General features: G+C 53.8%; 1 protein-coding gene across 3 annotated transcripts in view; it reads right to left on the bottom strand.

Annotated features, from left to right (window-relative positions):
• Positions 1-17,331: 17,331 nt before the first annotated feature.
• GNB1L (G protein subunit beta 1 like) overlaps positions 17,332-20,064 on the bottom strand; it is a 59,261-nt gene continuing 56,528 nt past the window's right edge. For all 3 annotated transcript variants that reach the window (XM_044243712.1, XM_044243713.1, XM_044243714.1), the window contains one exon: positions 17,332-17,898. In XM_044243712.1, the coding sequence (XP_044099647.1) occupies positions 17,581-17,898 (318 nt within the window). In that variant the 3' untranslated portion in view covers positions 17,332-17,580. The remainder of the gene's footprint in view (positions 17,899-20,064) is intronic.

Genomic DNA, 20,064 nt, shown 5'->3' with positions numbered 1-20,064 from the left:
CCAGGCATTTCCCATGTCTATCCTAGATGGGACACTTTCTTCCCTGGATGTGTTCACCCCGGTGGCATGAGGTGACCCAAGACTTAGGAGTTGGACAGCAGGAAGCGTTTCCATGAGGCAGGTCTATGAAGGGAGGGGGGTGACTAGGCTGCTGAGGAGTGAGCCCTGGAGCCAGGGTCCACCAAAGCTTCAGAGTCCATCTAGTGCCAGGGCGTGAAGACTTGTTTGAGTGGCCAGTGGCCAGTGGTCTGTAGACATGGCTTCAGGGACTCGTAGGGGCAGCTCTGGACGTCCATCCCCTATGGGCATAACCCCTCACTGCAGACCTCCCTCTGGGTGAGCACACGCACCATTGGGCTTCCCACTCGTGCAGCCTGTTTCCCATTTGTACCACAAATGCACCCTGCATTCTTGTCTGGGGAGGCCTGCAGGAATGATGGGCTGTGGCCCACAGAGCTAGTCTCCCCTGCAGGGGCTGGCCTCCCCTCCCAGGCGCACTGTGATTCCCCTCCCAGGCACCCTCTTCCTCTTTATACTTTATATTCTGCCACAGAGAGGGTCAGGGATTGAGAACCACAGTTGGAAAGGTCTCCGTTTTGGTTCTGTTTAAAGCTACAGGGAGCGGAAGCTCCCATCTGAACTGACGATGGGGCCGGGCATTTGCAGCGGAAGGGTGCGGCTGAGCACACGGGTCCCCGGGGTGCGGCTTGCCAGCTCCCGCATGTGCACCCGCTCCCAGTCATCACCCACTCGAGATGGAAAGCTGCTGCTGCTGTCCAACACGGTGGCTGCTGGCTGTGGCAGGCTGCTTCCATGTTAATGAACAAAAATAGAATAAAATGAAACATTCAGTTCCTCCCTGGGTGCATTCTGAGTGCTAGACAGCACAGAAGCGGCAGGTCAGCTCTCTGGACGCTACAGGTGAGGGCTCCCCTACACTGGGGAACAGCCCCTCATGCAGGCATGGTTTTCTCTCCTCTGCCCCCATAGATGAGTTTGCCTTCCTTAAGAACTGCCCATAGATGAGATTGTGCCACAGGACACCCAGGCTGGCTGCTTTCCTCTCTGGGGTATTGCAAGGCTCACCATGCTGCCGCCCACCCAGCGGTTCTCACTGCTGACCAGCGTCCAGTTTCCTGCGAGGGACACTTGGTGGCTTTAAGTTGGATGCTGTAAGACTCGGTGCTGCAGGTGGGACTGGTCCCTCCGGGCAGCCATGCAACAGCTCAGTAGGCTGCTGTCATCCACCTTCCATCCTGGGGAGGCGGTGAGGAAAGGGTGGCTCGAGTCACCCAGCTTCTGCTGGGGGCCCCTCATATCAGAAAGTCACTAGGGCCACTTTTAGTCACTTATTCCTGACATGGGCGCCCCGTGAGCTCTCCCAGGGCTGTCGCCAGTGCCTGCCGTGTGGGGCTGACATTCCCTTGGGCAACTACCCCAGACTGTCCTTGACTTCCCTGTAAAGCCACTGTCCTGGCAGCTTCTATGTCCTTGCTTTGGGCTCCTCTGTGGATGCACCTGGCCTGCCACTTCCATGAGGCGCCGTGCTGCGCTGTGTGGGGGCTCTGGGCCCCTCCGACCCGCTTTCTTGTGGGCTTTCCCCTCAGAGTCTTGCTCTGGGTTCCTCAGTTGGCCCAGAGGTCCCATTCTGCTCCCTTCACCTGTCTCCAGGTGTCCAGTTACTAGGACTCAAGAGGACAAGAGCTTGGATTAGAAGGGACCTCGGAGATGGGTCCAGGGACCCTCGACTCCTTAACCCTCGAAGCCCTTCAAAAAACAATGGCTGTCCCACGAGGGAAACAGGTTAACTCTTGACTAAGTAGACGAGGGGTGGAGCCTGTCTATTCCCCTCTTCATCCCTCTGGGTGCCCTATAAGGGATCTAGGGAAGCCAAGGACCCTGGGGTGTGGTGCAGGATCCCCTCCCCCCCACCAGCAGCCCAGCTTGCTCTTGTGAGAGGAGGAAGACCAAATCGGAGCCGCAGGTGCTGCCTTCCTCCAGCCCAGAGCCTCTGTCTTCGACGCAAACACTCCAGCTCCTAGGAAGGCTTGGGACATGTGGCCTCTGACAAACCCACCGCCCACAGGGTCTCTTCCGCAGGCTCACGGCCAGGGCAGGGGTGCTCTGGGATGGGAGGCCCCCCGTCCATACTGCCACTAAGTAAAGCTGGCAACACCATGCAGCTCTCCTGAGACCAGGAGATAGTGTCCCAGACAAGCATGTTGGGTGAGCTGTAGGGCACAGGCAGTTGTGGGCACAGGTCCCCGATGAGAGGCCTCCTGTAGGGGCTGGTGACATCATGTCCTGCGCCCGGAAGCATCTGGGGGGCAGAGCAGTACACTGAGATTCTGCCGTGGGATGAGGGGAGTCTGTTTGGTGGAACCTCAAGCCAGGAGTTGCAGAGGAAAAGAAAGCCTGGTTGGGGGGCGGGGAGGGGTGCCTCAGCCACCCCTCTCCCTCTGGCGGGGAAGTCCACAGAGTGTGTGGGACCCGTATGACGAAGGGTGGGTGAGCGCGAGGCACTGCTCTCCAGGTGTGCTGTAGATCAAAGCAGTCGTGCACGCTAGAGAATTCCATGGGGCCTCAGTTGCTAGGGGGTGCAGTGCAAAGCCGGCACAGCCCCAGGGAGCCACGTGCAGGCAGATGGAGGGAGGGTGGGGGCCTGAGGTGCTCCTTCTAGGACAAAAGGAACCCCTCCAGTGACAGCAGGAGTGTGGCCTCCCCTGGAGCTGGGTGCCAGGGAGACCCTACCTCCCAGGGGCCACAGGCCCTGTGCCTGTTTTCCCTTCATGCTGGGCACTGACCCCTGCCCTGCAGGAACAGTGTAAGTCTCAGAGGCCCGTGTGAGCAGCGGAGACAAGCCTCTCATCCTCTGTGTGGGCTCCAATGAGGCTGTGCCGTCTCACAGGTCCCCGGGTAGGGGCAGGGCCAGGCTTCTCCATTTGGGCGCGTCTGATGCCTCTGTACAAACCTGATCCCCACGTGCCTCCCTCACCCCCAAGGCTGCCTCTGTACCGTGACATGAGCGGGGTGGGGGGAGGCATGACATGGCCGCACATGCAACCTGGCTCTGGGAGGGGAGTCTGGGGTAATTCCTTGGGCTACCCCACACGTTTTCTGTGTTTGAAAAAACACACAAATCTCGTCTTCGATTCGATTCCCTACGCTGCTTGATGTGCTCCTTCAAACCAGATGGGTTCACAAGCTGAGACTTTGCAGTCTCGGCACTTCTGCTTTACCCCTGCCAAGTCTGTGTGTTGGGAACAGAACTGAAGGTGTATTGGGAAAAGCAGCCCCCATGGGGGAGAAGCTTGGGTCTTAATACCGGTAATTAAGTTATCTTCTTAATTATAAAGAGGAATGACATTGCCCACATCCTTTATCTCTCAACTTTCAGCTGCGTCAAGTCAGAGCCTAACCCTCTGCCTCCGCGGCCGCCACCCGTGTGTTACCCCCAGCTCACAGAGCAGCCCTGACCGCTAAGACCTGTGCTGGGGACACGTGAGGGTTTGGGCCCCCGCTCCTGGTTGTACCACCAAGGAAAAGGCCTTCTCATCAGTTTGTGACCCCCTTCGACGGAAACACGTCCTGACTTTCTCCTGCTGCTGGGGTGCCCTCCAGTATCCAGCTCTTGCCCACACAGCTGTCTCATCCCAGTGAGAATTTAAGTTTCCAGAAGAACGAGATCCTATCACATGTGCACCCAGAAAATAATTTATGATGAATGAAAAACTTGTTGAAACCACAAGAGAGGGGCACCTGGGTGGCTCAGTCGGTTGGGTGTCTGCCTTCGGCTTGGGTCGTGATCTCATGCTCCTGGGATTGAGCCCATGTCAGGCTCCCTACTCCTCGGGGAGTCTGCTTCTCCCTCTCCTTCTGCCTCCTCACCCTTGCTCATGCTCTGTCTCTCTCAAATAAACAAATTAAAAAAAAAATAGAAATAAATAAATCAACCACGAGAGACTTCGTACCCATTAAGATGGCTGCTATGAACACACACTCACACACACACACAAACACACAGATAACAGAACACATGTGGGTGAAGATGCAGAGAAATTGGGACCCTCGTGCGTTGCTGGTGGGAGTGTAAAACAGTGCAGCTGCTGTGGAAAACAGAATGGAGGTCCCTCAAAAAAGTAAGCCTAAAACTACATAGGACCCAGTAGTTCCACTCTGGGTGTAGATTCCCGCAGAACTGAAAGCAGGGACTTACACAGATATAACCTGTGTCCGTAGCCATATCAGTCACAAGAGCAGGGTACAAGCAGACCAAGGGTCATCAGCTAACTCATGGATAAAAACAGACTGATGGGGGCACCTGGGTGGCTCAGTGGGTTAAAGCCTCTGCCTTCGGCTCAGGTCATGATCTCAGGGTCCTGGGATCGAGCCCCGCATCGGGCTCTCTGCTCGGCCGGGAGCCTGCTTCTTCTCTCTCTCTCTGCCTGCCTCTCTGCCTACTTGTGATCTCTCTCAAATAAATAAAATACTTTAAATTATTATTTTTTTATTTTTAAAGATTTTATTTATTTATTTGACAGAGATCACAAGTAGGCAGAGAGGCAGGCAGAGAGAGAGAGAAGAAGCAGGCTCCCGGCCGAGCAGAGAGCCCGATGCGGGGCTCGATCCCAGGACCCTGAGATCATGACCTGAGCCGAAGGCAGAGGCTTTAACCCACTGAGCCACCCAGGTGCCCCAAAAAAATAATTTTAAAAAATGGATTGATGAATGGACAAAAATATGGGATGGCCATACAAAAATATGGGATGGCCATACAGTGGCACCCTATGGGGTCATAAAAAGGAAGGAGATTCTGACACGTGCTTTGCGACGAGGATGGACCTTGAGGACATTATGCTTGGTGAAACAAGACAGACACAAACTACAGGAGTCCACTGACATGAGATACCCTAGAGGAGTCAGATCTATGGAGACAGAAGGTATCAGAGGGGGATGCAAGGGGCTGGGGGAGGAGGGAATGGAGGGGTCATGTTTAATGGGGACAGAGTTGTATTTAGATAACAACGCTCTGGAGGTGGATGCTGGGGATGGTTGTTCAACACCGTGAATGTGTTAAATGCCATTGAACTGGACACTTGAAATGGCTAAAATGGCGAATTTGTATCTTTCACATATGCTTACAAGTATTTAATAATTAAAGAAAGGCTGGGGGTACCTGGGTGGCTCAGTCAGTCAAGCGTCTGCCTTTGGCTTAGGTCACAATCCCACGGTCCCAGGATCAAGTCCTGGATCATTCTCCCTGCTCAGTGGGGAGTCTGCTTCTCCCTCTCTGTCCACGTGCCACTCCCCCTGCTTATGCTCTCTGTCAAATAAATAAATAAAATCTTAAAAAACAAAAACAAAAACAAAAACAAAAACGAAGAAAGCCTGGACTATCCATAATCCACAAGAGCTGTTCTGTTCATCTTGGATTGACTGAGTCCCAACCTGTCTCTAAACCAGGGTTTTTTAACATGGAAATTTCATTCTGCGGGGCCATTGGGCAGTTCTTGCCCGGAGACACTCTGGATGTCTCCTTTGGAGGCACTTTCTGGTGCAGAGGACAGTCCCAGCACAGAATGATTGTGCCCAGATCACAGAGTCACAAGCCCTAAGTATTTGGAGCCCCACATAGCTGTGCAGCAGCTAGACCAGCGAGCGTCCCTCCTGGTGGGAGCTGCTCTCTTGGTGCTTCTTGCCCCAGGCTGAGTCCACCCCAGGCTCTCTCTACAGGCTTCTCTGGTGTCCAGGGACCCAGACTCAGCCATGAGGCAGGCTGTCCAGCCCACCAGCCTGAGCGGTGGGTCCTAAACCCTAGGGATTGCTGGTGACTGCCCTGGGTGTGGGGTTTAGGACCCCTGGGAGATGCTTCTCCAAGCACCTGTGCCCCGGCCAGTCCAGCTAGCTCCTGTGCCCCTCTTTTGTTGGTATGGCTTTATTTAGGTGTCCCGACTCTCCAGGAGGGCCACTTGGCTCTGGGAGGGCCCCCACCAGCCCTCTCTCTCTTTCGGAGGAGGCAAAGGTGTGGTGTGAGGTAGGGAGCATGGAGTGACATGTTCACAGGGTCACCTGCCAAAGTGGCGGCCACACAGTATTGGTTGAGATACAGCTTCTGCTCTAGGAGAATGCATGTTCCCACAGGGAGGGACAGATGTCGGTCACTCTGCTGGCCAGGGCCTTGGCAGGATTTATCAGGGTTGGGGGGCCGAGGGGCTTGAGACAGGCTCCACAAAGGCAAACCACCTTGATGGTGGGTCCAGATGCCTATACCCCACTCGGGAGCCAGGTCTCCCAGGCCCAAGGGTCACTCTGGGAGAAAGCAGCCATTTCTCAGCAGGGCAGCCAGCCCCTGGACCCCAAATGCAGAATTGCAGGTGACCAGAGGGGAGGCACCATACTGTGGAAGTCCGTCTCCACATGTTCTGGAAGAAGCAAGGCTGAAGAACAAGAGAACAGACCGCTGGGTGCTGGGGCTGTGGTGGCAGGGTGCTGGCCAAGAGGTAGGAGGGTGTTCCCGGGGGTGGAATTTTGTCACGGTTCATGCAACCATCTTCGAAGGAGGGTGACTGTTACTGGATGTAAGTTCTCCTACGACATACAAAGAACCTGCCAGCCCTTTTCTTCTGTTCTGAGCCCACTCTAGTGTCCTTTCTCTTTTTGCCCCCCCTCCACTCTCTTCGCTCTCTGCCCCTGGAACTGATCTGAGCAGCGTGTGGCGGGATGACCATTGGATTTATTATTCCTGATTAGCAAACAGCAGGTTCTCGTTCTTTACTTCTCCAGCTAGGGAAGGGGGAAGTCGGGTTTGCAGGTTATGGATGGGAAAGGTGTGTGCCGCTGTGGGCTTCACCCCTGTGGCTGCAGACTTGGGCAGAATCCAGTTCCCCCCACCTCCACCGTCTGCCCATCGGACACCTGACATCTGTCTAGTCTACAAGGAGAAGTAGGTGCATTTCATGAGGAATTGTTGCCCCCCCCATCTGCTGGAGTGGTCACTCCCATGTTCTAGATAAGGAAGTTACAAGCTCCAGATGTCCCAGAACTCACCTCAGATCCTGGGAGCCTTCGCTTCCCAGAGGAAGGTGCCAAGTGCCCACCCTTCAACCCTGGCGGCAGCCAGGGAAACTTTAATGTTTAAGCTGAGCACTGGCTCCCTGGGGGTTGCTGTGCCTCCCCACATTGTGACCTCTGTTCGAAATCTCCAAAATAGGGGGCGCCTGGGTGGCTCAGTCCTTAAGTTTCTGCCTTCAGCTCAGGTCATGATCCCAGGGTTCTGGGATCAAGCCCCTCTTTGGGCTTCTTGCTCAGTAGGAAGCCTGCTTCTCCCTCTCCCACTCCCCCTGCTTGTGTTCCCTCTCTCGTTGTGTCTCTGTCAAATAAATACATGAAATCTTTTTTTGAAAAAATGAAATCTTGGGCGCCTAAGTGGCTCAGTGCGTTAAAGCCTCTACCTTTGGTTCAGGTTGTGATCCTAGGGTCCTGGGATTGAGGGATCCGGCTCTCTGCTCAGCAGGGAGCCTGCTTCCCTTCCTCTCTCTCTGCCTGCCTCTCTGCCTCCTTGTGATCTCTGTCAAATAAATAAATAAAATCTTAAAAAAAAAAAAAGAAATCTCCAAAATAGAAAACCACACCAATGATTTGATAAATTCTCAAGATTTATAAATTGTTATGTTGCAGAATAAAGAATTCTCACAATAGCCGCACCTGAACTTGGTTGATACAGCAAAATGTAAGGCTATAATAGAATAAAATTCTCCTGACATTTAAACACTGGTTGCAAATGCACTAAAAACACTTCTAAATATTTAACAAGAATGACAAGCCTAACGTAGGGATCTGAAAATATCTTAACATCTTGGGAAAGACACACACACACATACACACGATATGAGATTCACTAAAGCTGATACTAAAAGTGCTGATCTGTTTCATTTCTCCCTGGGCTGCTGCTTATTTTTGCTTAGGTGTGTTCTCAGCACCCCGACGGCTCAGACTACCTACGGGGCCAGCAGGCAGCTCAGCTCTGGGCTGGGCACCACAGGAGGGCCCATTGCAGTCCCTGAGTAAGGCTGGCCGACCCTGGCCTGCTCGGTGACAACTCTTCTCCATCACTCTTGATCAGAACCCCGTCTCTCATATTCCCTGAGATGAAGGATTCTTTGGCTTTCATGTGGATGTGAGGTCCAGATCTGCTGCCCATTTATTTGGAAATAGGGCCTGGTGTGTCGGGATGAATCAGCTTCTTCGTGAGCAACTCATCACACCCTGCAAATCTGGGGAGCCCTGTGCAGGACTGGAGGGAGTTTGTGGCTGGTTGCTCCCTCCTGGCCATGGCAGGAGACCCAGGTCCTGCCCCAGGCTCCTTCCCCCAAGTCCTGGGGTCTCAGTTGTCTGTGCTCTCTCTTTCTTGCTACACAGAGAAAAACAAGGATGAGCCTTATTTTGTAAAGGATGAAAATATTTTGACTTTCCTCCCTCACCCAGTGGGGTCCGTGTCCCTTTTCTGATACCACGGCCGGGCAGAGAAGACTCCTGCTGGTTTGTTGGATGAGCTTTTGGAGGGCTGTTGTAAAAAGCCTGATTCTCCTGAGACCGTCATGCTGAGAGGCCACGAAAAGGTGCTCCTGTCGATAGTGCCCGCTGTGCCTAGTCCTCCCCAGGCTCCGCTGGCCCACCAAGCTTCCCAGCTTCCTGACCCCTGGATGCCACATGCATGGAAGGCTATTATACACTGCTAAGTTTGGGCTGGTTTATTAATGCCACGACAGATCATTGCAATAGGATGAAACCAAATGACTTGATTTCCTAACATTCCACTTTTTTTTTTTTAAGATTTTATTTATTTATTTGACAGACAGAGATCACAAGTAGGCAGAGAAGCAGGCAGAGAGAGAAGAGGAAGCAGGCTCCCCGCTGAGCAGAGAGCTGGATACTGGGCTCCATCCCAGGACCGTGGGATCATGACCCAGGTGCCCCTCCATTTTTTTTTTTTTAAGAGGCAGGGAGGGGCAGAGGGAGAGGGAGAGAGAATCTTAAGAAGGTTTCATGCCCAGTGCAGAGCCTGATGCAGGGTCTGATCTCACAACCCAGAGATCATGGCTTGATTTGAAATCAAGAGTTGGATGCTTGACCCGCTGAGCTACCTACCCAGGCACCCCCCTAGCATTCCACATCCTAAAAAAAAAAAACAAAAAAACACACACACACAATAAACTACAGCATCTTGGGGTGCCAGGGTGGCTCAGTGGGTTAAGCCTCTGCCTTCAGCTCAGGTCATGATCTCAGGGTCCTGAGATCGAGGCCCACATCGGGCTCTCTGCTCAGCAGGCAGCCTATTTCCCTCTCTCTCTCTCTGCCTGCCTCTCTGCCTACTTGTGATCTGTCAAATAAATTTAAAAAAATCTTTAAATACAGCATCTTGTCTCAGTCCGTTCAGGCTGCTCTAACAAAATAACACAGACGGGTGGCTTATGAGAAACAGAAATTCATTTCTCACTGTTCTGGAGACTAGACGTCCAAGATTAAGGCAGAGCCAGTGTCTGGTGAGAGCCCGATTCCTGGGTCCTCATGTGGTGGAAGGGCAGGGGGGCTCCTGGGGTCTCTTTTATAAGGCGCTAATCCCATTCACAAAGGCTCCACCCCATAACCTAAGCACCTTCTAGAGGCCCCATCCTAGTACCATCACCTGCAGGGTTAGGTCTCAACCTATGAACTTCTGGGAGGACACAGACATGCAGCCCATAGCAATCTTCAGGCACGCTTGGCCTACTTCACTATTACAATACTTTTCTGGTCTACTTCCTGTTACCTTGTACCGTTTGAGTGTCAATGAGACTTCTTTGCCCATCAGAATCTTGTGTGTTTGAATAGATGACGGTGACCATCGTCTTGCTGCCTGACGCATCCCAGGCCCGTGTGCAAGGCCCCTTGGCCCTCAGCACTGCTCTTGGCCCCTCTGAATGCCTCCTGGTTTGGCGGCAGTAACAAGATTCCCCACATCTGCCCCTAGGGGCCAGCACCCATGAATACTCCTGGCTCTTTGGGCCCGAGGTCCCAGAGCTTGAGGCCCAAGGGTGTCTATTGGTGGCACATGGGATATACTTTACTGAACCTGCTCCGAGATCTGAGAACCCACCGTGGGTGCTGGGTGGACGGGTGGAGCGGCTCTGGGCCCCCTCCTGGCAGGGATGGAGGCCAAAGCATTTCCTCAGCAGGCCCCGAGCACCTTTTCTCAGCTGAGCCCTACTTCCTCCGGTCTGGGGCTCCATCTCCTGCTAGCTCAGATTTTTTTTCCCGCAGGGATTCCTTAAGCTCAGGTTTAGGACTGCCTCTGCAGAACTGACAGTCCTGTACTTGGGGGGGCACGTCTCTGGGTGGGTTGGGCGTATGTCTGCTCCACTCACCAGCCGCTGCCTGGCTCTCAGCCTCTTGCTCCACTCTGTCCGGGCCCAGGTGCTTCCTTCTCGCCGGGCTCCCAAGCTGGAGAGCTTGGCCCCAGGGGGAGCTGAGTCGAGGCAGGAGTGAGCTCGGTGATGCTGAGGGATAGGAGTGGGCCAGATGTGGGGATGCAGGGGGGTTCCCCCCACAGCACTGCCACCCTCCCCCGCTCTTGAGCCACAGACTGGGGGAGGAGTCTCCCCGAAGCACAGGTGCACAACCAGCTCAGCTGTAAGGTTCCCGTCTGTGCCAGCTCGTCTTTGACACCAGGCTTTGCCATGAAGTTCTAGCTAGTTGAGTATCAAGCATTTCTAAAGAACCCCCTGAAGGAATGTTTTTTCTTTGTGCAAACAGTCCTTTTGTGCAGAGGGTGTTCTGCGGCTTCTTGGCACAGACACAGGTGGGTAACACCTGATTGAACATCACTCACTCGGGAGCGTAAAGACATGCACGGCACGTCAGCACCAAGCCAGCCGGCCGAGCGGGCACGCCAAGGTCTCCCGGGACACTGCGCCTCAGCAAGCCCTTCATCAGTGAAGCCTCAGCGTCAGAGCACCCCGTCCGGCTCCCCAGGGCTCGCCCCCCCGTCACACACCAAGCCTGGTCTGCGTATTTCCCAAAGCCATGGCGGCCTGACATCGCCCACCTGTGAAACGGAGAAAGCGCAAGAAAAGGTGGAGAATTCTCAGTGTCCCCACGGCTGCCCCTGTCCATATCCATGTCCTGGTCTGTCCCCAGCCTCCAGCTTGCCTGAGAGGGACCCGGCCTGCAGGGAATGCTGGGTAAGCGCTGTACCCCTTGCCCATGTGCATGGTAACCATGGGTCTGGAAGAGGATGGGTGGAAGATTCCCGAGGCGGGCTCTCACCAGAGGTACACGCTGGGCTGTTCACTTGCCTGGGCTGGCTGGTCGGGATGGCATAGCTGCTTGCCTTGCCAGGGAGGTGACCTGGAGAGGGGACCCGCTGCAGCCCAGTCTGTCCTGCTGATGAGAGGCATGCTTGGCCCCAGAGGCAGTGACTGGGGGTGATTTGTCTCCCCAGTAGAACATCAATTCCCACCCTGGGCCATGAAAGGCTCCGCAAAGAGTACCCCAAAGGCACTCCTGCTGGCCCTGAAGAGGCTGGGTAGACCCCAGGAGCTGAGAGCTTCAGTCTTAGAGCATGAGGCTCTGGATTCTTCTAACAACCAGGAGGGCTGAAAGAGGTGCCCACCCCTACTGACCCCTAACTATAGCCTGTGAGGCTCCAACTAGGGGCCCTGGCCACACCATGCCGGCACTCCTGACCCATGGAAGCTCTTCCAATGGGGACAGAATGGCAGAACACATTTAGCAGAGCCAGAACCGCACATAAGAAATTGTATCGCAGGGCGCCTGGGTGGCTCAGTGGGTTAAAGCCTCTGCCTTCGGCTCAGGTCATGATCTCAGGGTCCTGGGATCAAGCCCCGAATTGGGCTCTCTGTTCAGCAGTGAGCCTGCTTCCCCCTCTCAGCTGCCTGCCTCTCTGCCTACTTGTGATCTCTCTGTCAAATAAATAAATAAAATCTTAAAAAAAAAAAAAAGGGGCGCCTGGGTGGCTCAGTGGGTTAAGCTACTGCCTTCAGCTCAGGTCATGATCTCAGGGTCCTGGGATCGAGTCCCACATCGGGCTCTCTGCTCTGCGGAAAGCCTGCTTCCTCCTCTTTCTCTCTCTCTCTGCCTGCCTCTCTGCCTACTTGTGATCTTTCTCTGTCAAATAAATAAATTCTTAAAAAAAAAAAAAAGAGGCAAAAACATCCTTTAAAAAAAAAAAGAAATTGCATCACTACTCCAAACAAGTTTTCTCTGGTTGTGAGCAGCTTCTTCACTAAGAGAGGGTCTTGTTTTGCTTTTTTTTTTTTTTTTTAAGATTTTATTTATAGGACACACACACACACACAGAGAGAGAGAGAGAGAGAGCGCACAAGCAGGGGGAGCAGGAGAGGGAGAAGCAGGTTCCCGCTGAGCCAGGGACCTGATATGGGACTCGATCCCAGGACGCTGGCATCATGACCTGAGCTGAAGGCAGATGCTCAACTGACTGAGCCACCCAGGCGCCCCTCCACTAAGAGTATTAATGAAGAATTCTTCGAGACTGGTGAGCCTCTCTCCATGGATAGTTTGGACTAGAAATCATCTTGCTGAGGGGGAGGACACCTGATGAGTGATGCTTGGCCAATGGGTCCCCCATCACTCACCTGGGGAACCTCAGGTCTCTGCCTGGCGCACTTCCTGCCCCCTGGGCACCTGAGCCACAGCCTTCATCACCCTGGATGTTAACATCGATGTCAGTGCTGCAGAATCACCACGGTTTGGCCACTGTGGATTGTGCTAAATTCAAGTGGCTCCTGAATGAAATGGGGCTTGAGTGTAAGTCCTGAAAATGGTTGCTCAGTGAACAGTGCAAGTAGCTAGGAAAGGCACTTAGGAACTGGGCAGAAAATCTGAGGGCTGGTTTCGCAAAACCATCCAGCTGCCACCGACAGAAGTGGCTGGGAGTGCGGAGGAGCTGCTGGGCCTGGGGTGAGGGGTGGGGGTCTGCATCTGACGTGTGCGGCCTGAGATGCTTGAGATGCTCAGATGCTGCCTCCCCACCCTTGGCCCAGCCCCCGAGGTACCATGACAGGCAGTTGCTGTTGGCCTGCAGGGGGTTGACCAGGAGGGAGTGGGGATTCCCACATGGCCTGAAGGGAAGGCCAGGAGGCCTGGCCCAAGCTCTGCTGTCATTCTTTTGTCTGTTTAACAGGTTGAGGAACACCAGCAGTAACTGGACTTCCAAGGATAAGTTTTACTGACGGGCAGGAGGCCTGTGGAAAGATCTTTAAGGGAAAGCAGGACTTTTTGAATAATGGTGAAGTGAAAAGTGGAGAGAACTCTATCAGGGGGTGTGGGAGGCCCTCTTACCGCCTCTGCCTGAGGCCATGCCCAGAGCAGCCTTCACCTCATGGAGCCCCACCTGCACAGACACCTTGCACGGCCTGCGGGAGATCTGGGCTATGCTGAGCTTTCTGGCCTGTAAGGACCATGGCAAGACTGTGGCTTCCCCTCACCCCGGTTCTTCCGGATCCATCCAGGCTCCTCTTGGTGGGACTACACCGTACATATTTACCATGGTTTGCTTCTCTGTCCATTCACCTGTCAACCCATTTGGGTTGTTTCTGGTTTGGCACTCTTAGGAATAAAGCCACTATGAGCATCCACATGAAGGAAAAAAAAGCCAATCCCAGAACATTTAGGGCCCTAAATTTACATCAAAGGGACTGACCCTGAGAGTGCATGCATCCTTCTGGTAAAGGGCAACCTCGGATCCACACAGAGGCTCCTCCTCGTAGAGCACCTGCCTGTACTGTGGGACGGCCGCAGGCACAGTGCTCTGCCCACTCTGCAGCCCATCCTGGAAGCTCAGGGAGATTGGCTTAAGCCCTTCCAGCAAGGGGCTCACACAGCTCTTGGAAGATGGCAGAGCCCCTGCACACCTGGGTCTCGCAGCACAGCCAGCCCCCAACACTGGGTCAGGTCTGAGGAATGACTCAGCCCGGGGAACATGACAAGAACCATCTGAAGCTTTGCAAACAGGAAGTACCCTCCCCAGGCTGGGTGTCCGAGCGGGGCCCCTGTTTCTCCTTACGCCCCGGGGAGTTTGAGACTGGTCGAGTCTGTGGTGATTTGCTAATGCCTCAGATCCTGCTGATGGAGGCCATGTTGTGCAAAACTGTGGGCCCCACAGTGGGCACAGAAGAGGGCCCCCAACACACAGTAGTGTTTCTAGGAAGTCGGTGCCACTGCAATTCCAGGGGTCTCGGCTGAACAGATCCAAATCCTGGCCACCAGTCTTTTCACATGACATCCAGAAGGCCTGCATGGCCTTGGAAACTGCTTGCCTTAGCCACACAGCCCCATCAGGCACACAGGACTAGTAAGGCTCTGCCGGCCCAATTTGGCCCCCCGTACGCCACGATTTGGCCACAAGATGTCCCTGAGACACTGCTCACCAGCACATGACCTCTGTAAGGAGTCAGTCACTTGTGATCCTCCACACATCTCTGCTTGTGCCTTCAACATGAAGGTGAGGGCCAGGTAGGGACTCTGGGTCCGCGTCTGCCAACACCACCTCCCTACCATCTTCAGGGGCAAGGCACCCGAAGTCTCACCTCAGACATTCTGGAAGCATCTCTGGGTTTAATAAACCTCACGCCGACTTGCAGTGCCCTGTCCCTTTGTCTGGAACACACACCTCTGTGGCTGTTTTTGTAAATGTGGTGATTCTACCAGAGGGCTAGTCACCAAGATTCTTGATGAGCTGATGACACAGGCCTACGCAGGGGTGGGGGCACCACTTTCTCAGCCATCGGGTTTCGAAGCCTCTCAAGGTGGCACCAGACCCTCGCCCAGCGCCTCGGAGTCAGAGCTGAGGCAGGGGGCTGGCACCCCCACAGGGGCCTCCCAGCCTCGGCAGTGGGTTGTGGCAGGGCTGCTGGAAGGGCGTGCAAAGTAACTGAGGAGACTCACATCTCCCCTCCCGCCCCACAGGCAGACAGGCGTGCCCCTACCCCTCCGGGCAGCACAGCACACTCTTCAGAAAGTGCTCTCGAGCACTGCATGTTGTCACCACTCACTCTGTGCTCACAGCTGTGCTCTAACAAAGAGGCCAGGGACGCTTGGAGATTCTTCGGACCATTCTTTGCCGTTGGGCACCAGCCCGTGGCTGCCTGGCCACAGATGGGATTTGCAGAGGCTCACCTTTCAAAATGAGCCCCCACAACCAGCACCCCAACTAACTTTGGTGGGGTCAACAGAGAGAAGAGGGAGATGAGAAAAGGGACTGAGCCAACTACAGCCGGGTTCCAGAACACCCTCAGCACGTGGCCTCTTGGGGGAGCCATGCAGGGCTCTGGCTTGGTGAGGCCCCTCTTCACTGTCTCTGACCCTACAGCCTCCCTGTGAGGAGCACCCCAAATGTGGCTGACTTGGCAGTTTTCCTCACATCCATGAGGTTCGAGAGCCTGCAGCCTAAACAAAGCCCTTCCTTCTGACATTTGTTGTGTGCAGATCCTTCTGGATGTGTCCTTCCAACATCCAGTGACGTGGCCACAGGATACTCGGGGGCCAGCGTGGCCCCTCCCAGGGGTGTTGGAGGACACTTGCCAGCACCTCCAGCCAATGGGGTCCATGTGGGTAGTAGGCCAGTCCCCAGGATGGGCCTTCTGGGAGCTCCAACGGTATACTGTCCCCTACGGAGTGGCCATGTCCCTGGGGAGGCTGGGCAGAAGATCAGCAGTATACGTTGTCTGCAGTGTGGTGGGGTCTTTCCTCAAGGGGCCTGGGTGGTGACTGAAGGGGTTGTGACTCTATTTTGGTGGCCCGGGTCACGTATCTGTTGGCTTGATCCAAAACACTTCCACTCAAGCTAAACCTGATTGGGCTGTCACTTGCACTCCTAGGGCCCCAAGGCCACCAGCCCACGCCCGCATCTCTGCCAGTCTGGCTGCTGGTGTCTGTGGCTGCTCACCACTCAACCACGTCTACTCCATCTTGGGCAGTTAAGGCCACTGCTAGGCCTTGCCACTCAGAGACCCAGTGACTCCACTGCGTTTCGAGATCCTCGTTCTGTGGCAGTGGCTCCAGCCAACCTGCAGAGAGGAGAAATCACAGAGCTCTCCAAGGATACCGGGCTCCCCTTGCAGATGTACTCCTCAAGGTCATGGGGAAAGGCTTTTGTGGAGTGTTGGCAGTGCTCATTTGTTGAGTCCCCTCAAATACCACAATCCCCCCGACCCCGTGGCTCACTCCCTCTGCAGCACACTGAGGTGGCTCTGGCAGTTAACTGTCCTCAGTGAACCCACCCTGTGGTCCAGGTTTCAACACAGCAACCACACCCTGGGGCCCTTTCTTAGTCCTCAGGCTGCAGCAAACCCAGACCCTCTGGGAGTGGTCCTGTTTCCATGGATCTGGCCTCATACGTTTCATATCCCCGCCACCTGGATCCCACACATGTTCTCCAGATTTCTATCTGCATGAAGTTCTTCTGGAGCGTAGCCACCTCATCATGGGCCACACTTCGTACCTCACCCTTTGGGGCCCTCCTGGGGCCTGAGTCTAGTTATAAGCAAAGCCAGTGTGGGGGAAGGTGGTCAGGAGTGTCCCACAGGGGCCCCGCCCCCGGAGGGTCCATTCCGGTCCTTCAGGTAAAGGAAGACTGACCTCTTCAGGCAGAGACCGAAGGGGGCTCTTCTGGCAAAAAAGGCAGCAGAACAAAGGGATTGGAGGCCCCCCAGCTTCCTCAGTGACAGCCCACAGCCCCCACCCCAATTTCCAGGTTCCTATTCCTTCCCAACCAACAGCCCAGCTTTAAAAGGCGCCCTGACGGCAGGGCCTGGTAAGGAGACTATGGACTTACCAGCTGCTTTGGCTGTTCATCCCGTTGCCCCAGGTGCACAGTGCTAGCTCTGTGTTGTTGGTGGCCGTGTTGGCTGCACTTAATTCTGCCATACTTTCCACCCACGGCACCTTGCCGTCTTTGGTCTTTCTCTTTTGGGGGCGGTGCTTCCTCCCACGGATCCCACGCTTGGCCTGCCCCTGAGCCACAAGGTCTCCCTGCCTCTGCCCTCACCCATAGCCCACACTCCTCCTGCCTTGCTCCCCCAAGGGGTCTGGTCACTTCTTTCTGGTTTCAGCCCTGAGCATCGGGAGCTCCTGGCCTGTCTCAGAGTGAGGAGCCAATGGAGTCCGCAGGACCTGGGGGCCATATTCACTGTCCCCCAGTGGTCAGGGGTCAATTGCCCTGCCTAGCAGAAGGTCTGAGGAGAGCTCTCAGAGCTGACCCGAAGGGGGAATCCAGGGTGTCACCTTAGAGAATCTGTACCTTGAGCCCGGGGGTTTGCATCTAGAGGTTTATTGTAAAGCAGGCCCAGGTTGGCCTCTCACCTGGGCCATAGCTGCCCAGGCGTCTGGCCCAGTTACTCTTGTAAGCTGTAAAGTCACTGTCATACAGGTGCTGTATTTCACAAAAGGAAACACGCACCTGGGGTGGAAAACAAAGACTCCACAGACCAAGTACCTCTTGTAACTGGAGGAGGGGAACTGCGGCTGGCTGTTGCAGGGGTCCTGAGGTTCCACATGCCTGGGTCAGGCCACAGCATGGGCACCCACCTCCCTGCCCTCTGCGGGGCCCAACAAGGGAGCAGACATGTCACTGTGGGTCGGGTAGAGGGACCAGATGCTGATCCGCTGATCCCCAGATCCTGCGGCCAGCAAGCCATCTGCGGCAAAGGCCACACAGTGGACGGTGGCACTGTGGAAGCGTAGTACAGCCAGTGGCTTCATTGTCCGCCAGTGAAACACTCGGACCCGGTGGTCCCAGCCCGCAGTGGCCAGGATCTTGCGGTCTGGCCGGATCTTGACATCAGCGATCCCAGGATTTGTGAGTTCATGAGTTCTGCACACCTAGAAGATCAAGAGCAGCAGAGAGAACCACAAAATGGCTTTTAAGACTTGTCCCAGGGGCTCCCACCTGTGGGCAGTCCTGGTCTGGCAGGCAGAACAAGGAGGGAAAATGCAGGCTGCCAAGATGGCCGTAAGCTCCTGCAAACTTACTCCCTACATCCCAAGAGCCAGGCACAGACCCACTGAGGGGAGCAGCCTAACTGCTGCCCTTGGCCGAGCCCTTGCGTAAGACTTCAGGCCCTTCCCTCAGAGAGCCCCCGAGGTCCCGCAGAGCTGCTCCCCTACACAAGGCCTGAGAGGAACTCAAGGGCTACTCTATTTCTCTGCCTGTCAGGCCTTCAGGAAAGACCTCAGTGGGCTGGGTCCTAGGTTTCCTCAACACAGAAATAGACTGCACTTTGGCATCTAAGCAAGATGCATCTCCAGCTTGAGAGCAGCATAAACTCATGCCTACCCACAGCATGAGAAGGATGAGAGACACCAAGTCCATCTTTAGCGACAGGGCTGACGGGCCACCAAGCGGAGAGCCAGTGGGCACAGGCAGAACCAACAGTGAAGGTGCAAAATGCAGGAGCTCCTGCAGGGCCTGCCACACTGGCCATGGCCAAAACCTTAGTCCCTAGCTTGGTTCTGAGTGGAGGGCAGGCAAAACAAAACATGGAGGTACACAGGCATGTTCTATCTGCACGGAGACACTGGGAGCCAACCTCTTTCTGGACACTGAGTGTTCCCATAGTCAGTGCTGGGTGATGACCCCTTACCGACACATGCCTCCCTGCAGCAGGTACAGAATCAGAGCTGCCTTTGTGGTCACAGCTATTCATGATTACATGGCACTGTCTCATGCATTGCAATCTGGCATCTCCATTGCATCCATTGCGATGAACACTCAATGAAAAAGGCACTTTGCTATCATTGTGACAATACACAGTAGCCACTTCCTTCTACTGATTCTGGGTGTACCACAAGCTCTTATTGACCTGAAGTTGCCTTTGCTGTCCCTTATCAGCACACCGTTTTCTCCTAGTTCACTTCCCCATAGGGCCAGGGTGGTTTTGGTTAAGAATCACTCACCTATGCAAAGATAACACAGGGGAAAAGGAAGAAACACAGAAAAGCCATTTGCGATATTCCTTGGAAGCAACAGAAATTGTCACCAAGGATTTCTTTTGCCATGATTTAATAAAATAAAACCTCATGAAGCAGTTATCTCCATAAAACAAGAACATGAAGCAAAACACAGAGGAGGAAAACTGAACTGACAGAGTTCAGGCAAGAACAGGAAGACCTCAAAGAAATGGAGGGGAACGGGAAATGGCAGAAGGAGACTGGAACAAGACAGTAAGAACAAGAATGATACAAAGTGAGCAAAGTGAAAGGGAAAACAGAGTTACAATGGACTAGAGAGAAAACAGCAGACATGGAAGAAAGGCAGCGGTGCTCTAACATTCAGTGGTTTAGAAAATCAATTGTTAATTCCTAGAAAAACTGAAGCTTTATGATCCAGATCCAAAGACAGGTTACAGGATGGTCAATTTTAAGATACACCTTAGGAAAATCACTGGACTTGACAGCTTAAAAAGTCCTTTTGATAGTCAGAAAAAGAGCATGTCAATTGTGAAGTAGGGTTTGGCTGTCCTCAAAATGTTCCACAGCCACATCTGTGGCAGAAGACAGCAGAGGCTGCAAAGGCAGGTATGGTCCAAGAATTGTATATCCAGCTAAACTGCTGCTCAAGTATAAAAACAATGGACAAGCATTTTTGAACATGTAAGAACTTAAAGAATTTGCTCCCATAAGCTCTTCTTGAAGGACTGGAAGATTAACTCCAGTGTCATGAGAGATAACCAGAGAACTTTAGTAGATGATCTGGTAAAAGCAAGGAATCTATTTACCAGTGGGATTAGGCCTAAAACAATACATGGATTATGGCTACAGAACCAGTTATGTAAATAACCAAAATATGGGAGCATAGTGAGATAGACTGTTTGTTAAATTCACTGATTTGCTCATCTTTTGTCATTTGGGGCATAACATACAATAGTCAACCTCATACTTGAGAGATTATCTGACAATCCACTGTGAGTAATGACAAAAACAACATGACTTTCTTCCCCAACCCTGACACTAGATGCCATGTTTTCCTAGTATCTGCCCTTGTATTTT

Source organism: Neovison vison, chromosome 3, assembly GCF_020171115.1.
Source record: "Neovison vison isolate M4711 chromosome 3, ASM_NN_V1, whole genome shotgun sequence".
NCBI classification, from domain to species: domain Eukaryota; kingdom Metazoa; phylum Chordata; class Mammalia; order Carnivora; family Mustelidae; genus Neogale; species Neogale vison.
Note: the sequence above shows the minus strand (reverse complement) of the source record. Positions and strands in the feature narration are given on the sequence as shown.